At 36.4% G+C, this 14669-nt stretch overlaps 1 protein-coding gene across 1 annotated transcript in view; it reads left to right on the plus strand.

Annotated features, from left to right (window-relative positions):
- Positions 1–14669, plus strand: part of TRHDE (thyrotropin releasing hormone degrading enzyme) — a 358378-nt gene that overhangs the window by 191100 nt on the left and 152609 nt on the right. The window contains 2 exon segments of the mRNA XM_033118026.1: positions 4716–4870; positions 8866–8979. Coding sequence (XP_032973917.1) covers positions 4716–4870; positions 8866–8979 — 269 coding nt within the window.

The following is a 14669-nucleotide window of genomic DNA, read 5'->3' on the forward strand; positions in this document are numbered from 1 at the left end:
CCTGTTGATGGACATTTGATGGACATTTATTTCCAGTTTCTGGCTATTAACAGTAAAATTGTAATGAACATTGTGTACAAGTCTTTATATGGATATATACTTCATACACGTATTCTTAAAACATAGTAAGTCTATTACATGAAATTCCTTAAGTTATGAAGGTGGAGAGCAGAGAGGCACAGTTAAAATCTCAACAGTGGAACAAATTCCAAGTTTCTTCAATGCTTTGTTTAAAGGATATTGAGAGTGTAGAGCATAATCTATTTTTCTTTTAATTTTTCTTTTTTCCCTTCTACCATCCATAGACCTGGTTCCCGTTATGTGCGTCTATTTCTGAGAAGCTGCCTCCTATTACTGAGCTCCCGGTGTTTTATTCTGTTCTTAATCATTTTATCTGAATCTGACTTTATTTGCTGTAGTCCTTGTCTGGTTGATGTATAGTCTTGTTACCCAGGCCTGACTTTTGTGCCCTCAGACTGCTGGAAACCAATATGAAATCAGCTGCCTGCCTAAGTCCCCATTGCCTGATATCTTTGGTGCCAACCTTTACTTGCCCCTCATCATACCTGCTTACGCTGCTTGTCAGGCTTTTGCTGTCTGATAACTGCCCCTAAATGTACCTTCTTCGTCATTCCAAACTCCCAGACTCTGCATCTGGCCCATGTCTGGAGTTGTCTCTCTGTGCCTTTTGAGCCGATCCAAATTCCAGTGTGTGGCCTCTTTTGCTCACTTAGTCTTGGGGACCCGATTACTCTCGGCTCTCGGAGGACTCCGGCTTACAGAAGCACCTCTGTTCTGCAACAGATTTGGTTTCCAAAGGATTGTTCCTAAATCTACACGTTCCTACAAGTAAATGACACCAGATCTGCTACTGCTGTTGCCATCTGCTGGTGGCAGGCAGAGTCGACACAATGTTGTTCTGTTGCCCAGTTTGTTCATATTTAGGGAAGGTCTCAAGTTAAAATCTGAAATAGAAGAATGTCCGTTTGTTGTGTACTTGCAATTTGTACTAATTCTCAGATCTACGTTCTTCTCCATTCTATGCTTCAGCCACACCGACTGTGCTTCCTTCTGTTTGTCTCATTTCCACCTTATAGCCTTTGCATTTATTGTCCCCTCTTCCATGGATCTTCAAGCAGCTGGCTTCAGCCATTATTCATGTCTCCGGTGAAATGTGATTATCTTGGAGAGGTCTGCCTTGATCATGCATACCCTCCCTATCCCACCGGTCAATTACTGTCTTACTCTGTTATGTTTTCTTTGTAGCGTTTACCATTTACTCAATTTCTTTCATTCATTTATTACTCGTTAATTGACCTCTTCCTTCTACATACACCCACATATGAATATAAGTGCCGTGAGAGCAGGGAGCAAGGAGCTTAAAGGACAGAACAATGCTTATACTGAGCCAAGGTGCTGCTTGATTAATACTCAATACTCGTATGAATAAATACAGACAGTACCTCTGTCTGCCTTTTTAATTCTTACTTATCTTTTCAATTCCAAGTCAAACACTACGTCTTTCAAAAACCTCTCCAACAAGATTTGTTTTATCTCTTTTTTACAGCACTTTTTATCCTTTCTTTTTTTCCTGCGTGAAGCAGTCATGTCGCCATTCTTGGTTTAACATGTAGCAGATACAGGGACCGTACCTGACTTATTTTAATATGCACTTCAGAATTAAGGACACGGCAAATGCTGAGATGTTTGTTGAAGTCATGAATAAAGCCACCCAAATTGTAAGACTATTATTTTATTCTTTTTCTTATTATGAAATATTTAACGCATACAGAAAAGAATCAATAATACAAATAATACCCATGTACTCCTCACCTGCTTTAAAGAATTAACATTGAAGACACATTTGCAATCCCTGTGTGACCATCTGTGATACTGTGATTTCTAAGAAATACGTAGCTGGTCATTCAAATGACCAGCTACATATTTCTCATATATGCAGTGGTACCTCGGTTTTCAAATGTCTCCATTGACGAACATTTCGGTTTACGAACGCTGTAAATTTTATGGATCTATGGTATCATTAGATAGTAAAACTCATGCTAAATTTGCAGTTTTAGGGGTTGATTTTAAAGGTCTGGAACGTATTATTCCATTTTGCATTACTTTCTATAGGGAAACTGTGCCTCGGTTTTCGAATGTTTCAGAACTTGAACAGTCTTCCGGAACAGATTATGTTCGAAAACCGAGGTACCACTGTATTTCCTTCATGGTTTCTGGCTCACAGCTCCCAAAACCCTTGGAATTTGCTACGTATTAAGAGCAATAAAGTTATCTTTTATATTAATGAGGTGACTTTTGGAATTCACTTAAAGATAGGTCTGGTTTCCCCGGGAACCAACCCTGTGATTAGAGGGTTAAAGCTTTCATTCCCACCCCCTGACCTCCTGGGAGGGGAGAGAGACTGGAGATTGAGTTCAATTGCCAATGGCCAATGATTTAATCAATCAGGCCTATGTAATGGAGACTCTATAAGAACCCAAAGGACGGGCTTCAGAGAGCTTCTGGGTGGGTAAACCTTGGAGATTTGGGGAGGTTAGTGGGCTTGGAGAGGGCATGGAAGCTCTGTGCCTTTTCCTCTTACTTTGCCCTGTGTATTGCCTCCATCTAGCTGTTCCTGAGTTCTATCCTTTTAGAAAAAGCTGGTGATCTAGTAAGTAAAATGTTTCTCTGAGTTCTGTGAGCTGCTCTAGCACATTAATCAAACCAGAGAGGAGATCATGGGAACCTCTGATTTACCACTGATCAGTCAGAAGTACAGGTAACAACCCAGGTTTGCGATAGGCATCGGATGTTGCAGTGTGTGTGTGGGGGTGGTGGTGTGGGGAGTCTTGTAAGACTGAGCCCTTAACCTGTGGAATCTGATGCTATCCCTGGGTAGATAGGGTCCAAACTGAGTTGAATTCTCAGGCACCCAGCTAGTGCCCACGAACGGCTTGTTAGTAATGTGGGACCCCCCCCGACACCCCGAAGTTGAAATTGGGTCCAGGAACCTCAAAGACCATCTTTCATCCCTTTCTCCTCCTTTCTTTCCTGAAGCGATCGTGATGCTGAATATGGTATTTATCATTTGAATATTATGTGTCTGGATATGTGGATACATGTGTGAGTATTCGTTTACAACACAGGGTGTTATTCTGCTTGTTTTAAATAGTTATATGGTAAGGGTCATTTTACACCTTCATTGTTCCCTCTATATTATGTTTTTCAGATTATCTATGTTGACACATGCTGTGTTCGAATCTCCTAGTGAGATAATTTATTTTAATTGCTGCATAGTATTCCTTTGTATAGCAATTTCACATTTTCCTTGCTCATTATCTTGATGAAGGGCATTTAGTTTTCCATTTTCACCCTTGCAGACAAGATTGCAGTAAACATTCTTGTACCAGTTTTTTCTTGGCCTCCTTATATATATACTCCAGGGTTTATATTGGGAAGTGGAACTTCTGGGTCAGAGACTATAAACATTACGTCATTGTTATTAAGAGGAAGGCACTGAGCCAGGCTGCCTGGGTTTGAATCCCTCCTCTGCCACTTGCTACCTTTTTCAAGAAGCAGTGAGCACCAGCTCTCTTCAGCCCTTCTCATGAGCATGCACGTCCTACCTCAATCCCTGGCATCACGCAGTCAGCTTGGCTTCAGTCTCTTTGGCTACGTCACATCCTGCTGGAGCCAATTCTCAGCTGCGAATGCCTGTTTCTGGAGCCAGATCCCAGCAGGCCTGTGGCTTTACACACAAACACTATTTTGCATTTCTGTACCATTTCTGGTCCATGGAAAGGTTTATTTTCAAGCATGGAGAAATTGTTTTAGTTTTGCCTTTTAATATTTTATGTATCATTATTATGTGTTTGGAGCAGAGGAAGTACATCAAAGCATGAACTTCTTGTTACCCTCACCAGAAGTTGATAATACCTCTATGTCCTTTTAAAATAAGCAGAAATCTTAGAATCATCTAATCATAGATTTCGCTGGAGGGGATTTTCGAGATAATGAAGGCCAATAACCTTATGCTTTATAGGTGAGAGAATTGCGGCCTTAAGAAATTAAGTGATTTACCAAGGTCATATCTCTAGTTAATGGTGGAGGCAAGACCAGAGCCAAAGCCTGCAGGTTCCCACAATAGTCCTTTTGCCACTATATCCACGACCATAGTTTTCTCTCTGTTATATTTGCATGTGACATTTTATTTTTAATAGAACTGCAAAACTAAATTAGAATTCAAGCCATTAGAAAAATGACACCTCACACTTTTACACTGATATAACATGTTTCCTTTCGAAAGATACTGAGGTAAAAATGAGAGAACAGTAGTCACTGCACTGAACTGAATATATTTTCATTAGAAGACACTATGTCTTTTGACTGTGTAGGTTTCTGTTGCATTTGGTTTCCTTGACTTTCTGAAACTTATTAGGATGGGCCCATCAATAATGGTGCTGATGCTTCAAACCTCAAGCCTCCTACCGCATTGGGTCTGAAAATGAACTGTGATGAATGGACCTGGCCAGTGTTTACAGTGAGAGCCTATATTTCTGCTGTCATGTAGAAACGGCAGGTAGTTTAATTTAGGAAAAAGTTACGAAGAAACAAGTATTCCTTCTAATTAGGATTTTTAGTTTTTTGGGGGACATGACTCTTTAGAATCTGGGATGTTTGTTAAAACCTTCGGAATTGTTTGATTCTATTTCTAGATCTTTTAGCTGTGCCTAAGCATCCGTATGCTGCTATGGAGAACTGGGGACTAAGTATTTTTGTGGAACAGAGAATACTGCTGGATCCCAGTGTTTCGTCTATTTCTTATCTGCTGGATGTCACCATGGTCATTGTTCATGAGATATGTCACCAGGTATGAGAAAAAGGATCGGGTGTAAGTATCATGGCTAACTATTGAGTATGTGGAACAATTTCAGATACTTAGATTAGGAGCCAAATTCTTATCCTCCCAATTAAGTTTTAATTGTATATAGAACACTGTGAAGTTCTTTCTGGAAGGTACGTCGTTTTTCTCAGACAGCAGCACAAACAGAAGCAAGCACGCTGATCATATTGAATAAGCAACTGTCATTCAGTTGAGCTGAGGAGTGAGATGGCATTGCCACCCAGCAGCCTCTTTGGAGACCGTATCCAGTTACTGTTCCTTGTCAACCTTGCTTTATTTCCTTGTGATCATTGGTGTGTATATATGGTAAGTGCAGTGATGGCAATGATTTATTGCTTTGCTGTGAGATGCAGCTGAGTTTTGTGTACATGTCAAAATTTGCTTTTGCTGAAAACAATTTGTTATTCCCCTTTTCCCATCACACAGACACTTAGGAAGTTTTTCACTAACTCGGCCATAGACGCTTTGTTCTCAAATGATTGATATTTTTTTGTCTTGCCATGTGTAGAAATTCATATGTAAATTAGCAAACGTTGTAGTGAAGCTAAGATAAAATTAATTTCGTTTTGACTTTATGCACTTTCTTACAATGAGTGGAAGGTATTACAGAGATTTTGCAATGCTTATTTGAATCTTGATTGTAGCGAGAAAAAACCTGAAAATAAATGTTCATGCTAATAGAAAGCAATGTTGGTCCTTGTTACCTGTAACTATGGATAGTTTTTAAATCAAAACACCAGAAATTTCCTTGTGATACTGTAAGACTTCAATTTATTATAAACCTAAAACCTTTTTAAAAAGCTAGAAAAACTTAAGAAACAGTGTCGTGGAAAATCCTGTCAGTGAAAACAGGTGAAATGCTCATGCCAATACATGAATGCTGACTTAATGATAAATTGGTCCAGGCCATACGACCATTTACCTAAATGTCAGCCTTTTGCAGTGAACCTGTAAGATGTTTGTACCTGTCATGCTGGCCGAGTTGGACATGTGTTCTTTGCCTCAGAGACTTAAAGGGATCCATTGCAGAGATAACCATTGTGCTAAAGAGAAGGGTTTCCAGCTAAAAATACAATGATTTGAGGCAAAAACAGTTTCCTTTTTGAACATTTCTAGAAACAAGTTACGTGTATAGTTCTGTTGAAATGAGTACATCAGTGATATTATCAATGTTCCTAGAACTGGATTTCATTTGTTCTTTATTCTATTAGGTTGGTGCAAAAGTAATTGCGGTCTAAAACATTAAACATAATCGCAAAAACCACCATTACTTCTGCAACAACCTAATGCGTTACTTTATTGTTATAACTCAGTAGTTAGTGTTAGGTTACTTACTAGAAAGGAATGAACCAGAAGCTAGGAGAAACATATAAATAATTTTCACTATCATTGCCTAATTATTGTCTACTCTCTCTCCTTACCTACTTATTGTCACAATTGTTTTCTTTTTTAAATATCATGAGGTTTTTGTGTTTATTGAAGGAATAATATATGTTAAGTGCTCAGTTTAGAGCCTGATAGGTATTAATGCTTAATCAGTCATGGTAAGTGGTTCTTGTCTCCAAATGAAAGTCACAGTGAAACATCCCAGAAATGTGTCAATTTGAGCGTTCTCCCCATCCAAGGGCAGTGGGATAAAACAGGTCCAGATATGGTCTTGTTTAGGTGAAAGTGCTCTTGCCCCACAGGCTGCCTAAGAAAACAGGCTCACCCAGCGGCTCCCTCCCCTTCACAGAAGCTGCAGGAAAGCGCAGTCACTCCCAGGCACCGAGCTTCCAGTTTGCACTGATCACAAACCTTCTTCTCGTGTCAATCAGGGCAAATGGCATCATGCAACAAACTTGTTGGCCTTCATCACCAGCTCACAGATCACCTTTATCATCTGGGTCTCATCTTCAGACCACTCTACCCCTCCCTTGGTGAGGTCACTCTCCAATCCCCTCAGACAATCTCCAAAACTTGCCACTCTGACTTCTGAATTTAAGAACCTGTCATCCCAGCCATATATCACCTAGTAGCTGCAAGATTTTTTTCACTCTTCTGTGTCTTAGTTTTCTGTGTAAAACGGGGCTAATAATAATATCTGCAGTTTAGAATTATTGAGAAGACTAAAGAAGTTTTTCCAAAACAAAGCAATTAGAATACTATTAGACAAAGAGTACATATTTAACAACAAAAAAAAACTGTTGCTATGATTTGCCCCTGCTGCCGCTGAAGTGAACTCCCTACAGCTCCATCTTCTTTTCTGAGTGTTTCCTTGCCTTGGCCCACTAACTGGACCTGGCTGGCCCCCAGGACCCCTGCTCACATCTCCAGCATCTCAGGGCCTGGATGAAGGTAGAGTGACTACTCTTGCCCCCACCCCCTTCACCGTTTCCAAAGCACCATCCTCCTCCAAAAACTTCTAGCCCCTCTGAAGTTCACGTTCTTCTAACCATTTCTCCTACTTCCTGTCTTGCTCCTGTACCTGCTATTCCCCACACAGAAACCAGAGAGGTCTTTGAAAAACTGAATTCAGATCATAGGCCTCTTCTGCTTAGAACACTTCTGTAGCACATTGTCACAATTCTTAAGACAGACTTTCATTTTAAAGAAGAAATGTGCATTTTCGATCAGGAATAAAATATTTAAAATATCATTTATTTTGTGGTCACCACTGTATTCAGAGTTGTCTCTTATTTGTATTTCAATTAGAGCTCCTCTTGAGTAAATGATACTTTATTATTCATATCGAAATGCTCAGTCACCAAGCTCTGTACTACTGTCGCTCCTAAAGCTGTACGTGATTTGATACTGGTCCACTTTTTCTTTCTGTTTCTTAAATAACTCATTCCCACTTAGGGTGTTCACATTAAGGGTTGCTTAGAATTGTCTGGAATCCTATTGCTCAAGCCTTTCTCATGGCTGTCTCCTCCTTATCATCAAAGTCTGAGCTCAAATGTCACATACTTAGAGAGAATGTTTTTGCTTTCGTAATCTAAGGTGGTCCTTCCCCCATTCCTATTACACTTTATTAGGATTTGAAATTGTGTTGTCCATTTGCTTACTTATTTTTCATTTTCAATTTTACCTCATTCCCCCTGCCTCCACAATAAAATGTCAGCTGCATGAGAAGAGGCATTATTTAACTTTTCATCATTAAATTTCAAGTTTTTAAGAATGCGCCTGACATAGAATGTATTTTTTTCTTTAACGGAAAATAGTTCTTTTAACCTTTTGCTGAACTAAACAAGGGTTTCAGAGTAAGGCATCGTGATCTAATCAAAACACCGATTAAAAATTACAACATTGTTTTTTATTGAAAGGATCTTAGAGATTTTTTTGGTCCAGCCCCTCATTACCATAGACTAATGGAGAGTCCAGTGCAGACCGTTTTAAAAGCCCTTAGTTCCTTCAATCAGCCTATGTCTTCTCTGAATTGCTTCTGCAACTAGAAAGCAATGCTTTAATACTTCTGTGATGAGTCACTCAACACCTCTAAGGCAGAATTCTCCATGGTTGGCTATGGTCTGTTAGAGGGTCTCCTGCATTCTCAGAAGACATCCATCAACCCTAATTTCCATCCATTAGTTTTGATTTAAATGTTCCTCGTAGGACCACAAGACACAAGCCTTTTCCTCTTCTACATACTAGGTCTTCAAACATCGAAGACAGCTGTGGTCAGGGTTTTTTTTCTCCTGAGTCCTTTCTTCTGCAAGTTGGTGTGTGATCCTTGATCATTTTATTTTTGTTCTTCGCTGAATGCATTTATTAAAAAAAACAACAACAACAACACAGAAACTAGTGTTATCCACGTAGTCAGATAAATCAATAGTCTTACCACAACACATTTTAAAATCCCCAAATCAATTGAGGAATGAATTCCAGTTATGATAATCATAGTTTAATATATTTAATTTTAGATAAAGTAATTCTGGGATAGATTTGATTTTATCTGATACACATTCATTTTGTCACTGCAGTGGTTTGGTGACCTCGTGACTCCTGTGTGGTGGGAAGACGTGTGGCTAAAGGAAGGTTTTGCTCACTACTTTGAATTTGTTGGGACAGACTACCTCTACCCTGGCTGGAACATGGTAAGTGTACTGTTTAAAAATTATTTAGAGCTCCCAGCCAAAGATTGCTCTGGTGTTCCATTGGGCGTTTTTAGCATTAGAGGTGACTTAAAATACCAACTGATACATGGAAAACATTAGATGTCCAATAAAGAAAAAGTAACCAAAATTTTAAATTTGTATTTTGCAATTTTCAACTTGTAATTTTAATTTGTACATTAAAATACTATTCCCAAAGAGTTCTCTTTTAATTATGTATTAGAACTAGAGTCTGATTTGTTGTACATTGATTTCAAAATGTTACAACTTTTCTAAATAGAAATGTTTTAAGAGTCTCATGCTCTACTGACTAAAAGCAACAAACGAACCAGACAAAGAAACAAAAACTCATAGATACAGCCAACAGTTTAATGGTTACCAGAGAGTAGGAAAGGAAGGGAGGTGGTAGAAGAGGGTAAAGGGGGCCAAATATATGATGATAGAAGGAGAACTGACTCTGGGTGGTGAATACGCAGTGCCCTACATAGATGATGCATTATAGAATTGTGCACTTGAAACCTATGGAATTTTACTAACCACTGTCACCCCAATAAATTTAACTAAAAAAATAAAAAACACTGTTAAATGAAAAAAGAAATGTTTTAGATTGTGGTATGTTATAACAAACTGTCTTTAAATAGAGAAGTTAGCAGTAATTAATAAGTGATATTTTAAGTATATAGAATTTTCAGTATATAGAAAAATGAGAACTTAATATTTCTTCAATGTGATGAAACAGAAATAAGTTAAAATTGTTGATGCATTATAGTTGTAGATGTACTTTAGGATTAAATGACTTAATAAGAGGTGATCAAGTTTATGAAGAGTTGTGCACATTTTACCCACACTCTAGGAACATACCTGTATGTCTGAACCTGAAGTAGGATTTCTTGTCCCTTAAGCAGTAATGTTCTAGAGCATCCTAGGGGGAAAAAAACAAACAAACAAAAAACTAAAAAGATGATGTGATTTTTATCTGTCTTCTAATATAATTTTTTTTTTGTTTTTATATATGCTTCCATTAATCAATAGTGACTGTTATTATTAAATGTGATGCAGGATGTATGTTGTTTTGGAACTCAAATTTTAAATTTATTTTAAGTGTTACTATATAAAAGTTGCAAAGTACCAACATTTATCTAATTGCAGAAGGTCAAATTTTACCTGTGATATAGCATAGGTGATAATATATATTTATTTTATGTTACTCTTTTTGATGTGTGAGTTATTAATGATAAGTGATTTTCTAATTATCTGTCATGATTACAAGTATGGTTTAAAGAATATTTAAACCAAGGTGAAGTATGAAGATATCTGTAAGTCATGATATAACTTGTCTACCATAAATTCAACCAACTCCTGCTGATTAAAAAATGTGATCTGACATATCTCACAGAAAAAAATATTACAATGGCATACGATATTGATATGTTTTAATTATGTTCCTGCAGTTTTGTCCATATTTTATGAAGGCAGTATGATTCATTTACACTGATGTATGAGATAATTTTACTTAGCCTTATGTATGTCGGTATGTAAGTATATGTGATACAGTTTTTAAAATCTGACTTGAACTGTTTTATCATGGTATTGAAATTAATTAAAAATGCCTTTAAAGAACTTTGAAGAAAAATCGCCAATATGGAATATTAATTATTTAAGTATTTTTTCACAAATGTAAAATTTGAAACTTCAATGTTTAAAGATGTTGAAGCATTTCTAAAAATATCTTTTGGTTTTTAGATGATTTTCTACCAACTTTGTTTAAAATTTTCATTATGCTATAGATTACTACTGAATTTATAATTTCATTATGTTTTAATATTAAAAGATATCATTACTACAAATGACTTGTTATTCATACAGGTAAGCTTTCTTTTTTTTTTAAAGCTCATTCAGCGATCTATGATAAAATCCTTTCTATTCATCATTATGAAAAATACCCCTTGGATTAAAAAGTAATCAACAGAACTATACATGGGGTGAAAACTGACAGCTTTTAATAGATTCGTCATGGCAATATATCCTGTTTCACTGTCCATATACTCGATTCTTTAAAAAAATGTTTTTTGTATTCCTTTATCATTTTCATCAGTTAAGTTATAAATGTATGCCTTCTGATGAGCATTTTTGTAAGAGGTATTGCAAATGAACACGGAGTGTAAATAACACATATGAGACTATCCTTAGAATATAGACCATGCACTGGAAGTATAAGAACCTTGGGATGGTAAAATACAAGGTTTCATTTCTTGTAAATCCATATTTCATAATTAAGGAATGGTAATTAATGATGGCACATGTACAGTGACACAGAAGACTCACCCTATTAAACTAAGAAATGAAAGATTAAACTCCATCACAATTAATTAGGCAATAGGGAGGAGGAACAGGTCTTGCTATAATTTCTCTTTATGTTCAGATTGTAAAGGTTATAAATACTTCTGATTGTTGATTGTGTTTGCTTTTTAGTAGCTTTATTTAGTTTGTAGCGTACCCCAATATATAAGTTCATAAAGCCTATAAGCAGAAACTCTAAACAAATTGCTCATCGATATATCATTAATATCTTCTTTGCGAACAAAAGTTTAAGAATACATTAGCCATATACATAAAAGAGGGTAGTAAGTGACTTTCAGGCTGTGCCAGCATGATTTTTCATAATGGCATCAGCAAAAGAATGAATGAAATACTAGAAAGAACAAGAGTGATGGCTGTGTCAGCAGTAACTAATACTGTTGTAATATGCACAAAAGCTTACCTCGGAGTGCATGACTTGGGCTTCACTAGAGCTTAGCCTAAAATAGAAAAACCCGAAGTCAGGCTCACGTCAGGAGTAAAGAAATTCAGAAGCTGACCTCCTTTGCCTCAAATCTCAAAAATAGTGCTTTTATCATTTTTAGACACCAAGGCTCAAGCACTGAAATGCAATTTCAATTTGCTGGAGAGATTACTATGACAATCTACTTTCAATGGAATAGCAGTAAAGAAGCCCAGAATTATTACACAGTATTGTTAAGAAAGCTGTTGTACTGATTTAGACCAGTAGACTTGTTTAGGCTGCTTAACTGTTAGTAAAATCTTGGGTTCTGTGCATGTGTGTTTGTTTTCAGAGCCAGTTTCTGATACAGATGTAATCAGTTTTTATATTAGGAACACTGCATGGAATAAAAACTATTATGATAGTTTGGTTCCCAACAAACAGATCAAGTTTACCATTTTATAGATATGGGCCCTTGCCGGTAGTATGATGTAAGGTCACAGGAATGGGTTGGAAAGAAAAAATTCAGATTCCAGGAAAGACATTTCACTTCTCTGACTCATCCTTATCATTTGAAAAATGGGGCAATTGTACTGACTTGGCAAGCTCACATAGTTTTTGTGAAGATAAAATAACTTGCAAGGTCTTTGAAATGTATAAACTACTACACAAATGTGAGTAGGCATCATAGACCTGGAAAATGAATGCTCCATTAGAAAGGTGCATTGATTTGATATATAGATGCCCTAATATTTCCAACCGCGGTAGTCTATTTTGACACTCTAGATTTATAGCAATTATATATAGATTACAAAATAATTACTATAATCTTTGTATCTAGACTCGGTCTCATCAAATCAATTCTTATCTGTACTGGCAATGTGGGCTATTCTGAAAGAACATAAGCCTTGTATAATGTTTCATTCATCAAACAGCAGTGTCAAGCTCATCAGAGGCAACTTCTTCAGCTCAGGGCTAAGGATACATTTCATGGGGCAAACAATTCTTTTGCTTGACATTATTTTATCAAAGTTGGCTGTTAGTGACAGCATTATTGGATGGATCAAGTAACAGTATGCTACCGTGTTTCTCTGAAAATAGAACCAGGCCTTATACTGTAAATCCCCCCCCCAAGTAAGACTGGGTCTTATATTAATTTTTACTCCAAAAGACGCATTAGGGCGTATTTTCAGGGGATGTCTTATTTTTTCATGTACAACAATCTACATTTATTCAAATACAGTCATGACATCTTCTTCTGGAACATCGTCATAACGTACTAAATGCGTCCGTCTGGCTGACAATCTTAACTGGGGCTTATTTTCAGGGTAGGTCTTATTTTCAGGGAAACACGGTATTGATGGAAGTCATATTAAATCGTACTGTGTTTCCTCAAAAGGAAGAAAAGGAAAGACTCATAATTACTGTTCTCCAACAATTCTTGATCATTTTTATTTGAAAAAGTCTATGATAAGAGAGTTTTAATATAGGAAAAGGATAAATAGTAAAATGATACTATAAAGAACTCCTTATTTTACCAGACCTGGTGCTGATGCAGGCAAAATCATATTCCCTGCACATATTGCATAGGTTTTCATTATAACTTGTGTCTATATTATATGTGTGTCCTTTACTTTCCAGAATATAACATTATAAGGATGTACTGCTATAATGACAATTACTAAACATGAGTGTATGTTCTTTTATTAAGTGAGTTGGGATGCTATGGAGCTTCACACAGAAATAACCGTATATGCTAATAAAGTCTGAAGACTGGGAATTCTCCCTAAATTTTTATGAGAACACATACCTGGGCATAAAGATAACTATTAGTGAAGAATCATGCAACTAATTTGATTATACTAAATACTCAGGATATCTCAAAATGTATTGCCCGGAACCTTGATAAATGTTTTTGATTGTCTCTGTCATGGGCAGGACTAAAATAGTAAAAATGAGTTCTTCCATTAGACTCAGTATCATTTTAATAGGCTCCAACAAAAATTTCCTGCTAAATATAAAAGAGTTATTGCGATAAAATTATCTTTACTTTTAAATTTTTTTTTCAAAGAGAAGTTGAGAAAATCACTGGTGAACTGAAATAGAAACAGTAGTCTCTACTTATCTGATGGGGATATGTTCAAAGTGGGTGCCTGAAACCATGAATAATACAAAACCCTATAGTACTGTTTTATTTTTTTCTATAGATACATACCTATGATAAAATTTAATTTAAAAATTAGGCACAGTAAGAGATTAACAACAATACTATTAATAAAATAAAACAATTATAACAATATGCTGAATAAAAGTTATATGAATGTAGTCTCCTCTCTCTCTCTCTCTCTCTCTCTCTCTCTTTCTCTCTCTTTTTCTGTCTCATAACCAATCTGATAACTGAGACGGCTACCAAGTGACTAACAGATGGGTAGCATATACAGTGTGCATACATGGGACAAAGGTATGATTCACGTGTGGAACGGAACTGGACAGCACGAGATTTCATCATGCTACTCAGATCAGCGTGCAATTTAAAACTTATAAACTATTTATTTCTGAAATTTTCCATTTAATATTTTTACTAAAAATTGACCCTGATTGATTGTGAGTAACTGAAACCATGGAAAAGGAAACTGTGGATAATGGGGAACTACTGTGAGCGTTTACTGACTTCAATGTTTTTTTCCGGTTTAAATGTAAAAATGTACTATTTACTCATTCTAAACAAAAATAAACACTCTATTATTCAGAAAGGGAGAAATAGAAAAGCAGAGAGAAAAAAAAATCTTGGTTTTAGTTAATATTTTACTTCTTCAGCTGTTCATTTCTCAAGTCCATCTTGAATTTAATGTCTATAGAGATAAATGCTTTCACATGCTTTTCTAAGTTAGTTAATATATATTTCAACAAT

Source organism: Rhinolophus ferrumequinum, chromosome 10 (genome assembly GCF_004115265.2).
Source record: "Rhinolophus ferrumequinum isolate MPI-CBG mRhiFer1 chromosome 10, mRhiFer1_v1.p, whole genome shotgun sequence".
Taxonomy (NCBI): Eukaryota; Metazoa; Chordata; class Mammalia; order Chiroptera; family Rhinolophidae; genus Rhinolophus; species Rhinolophus ferrumequinum.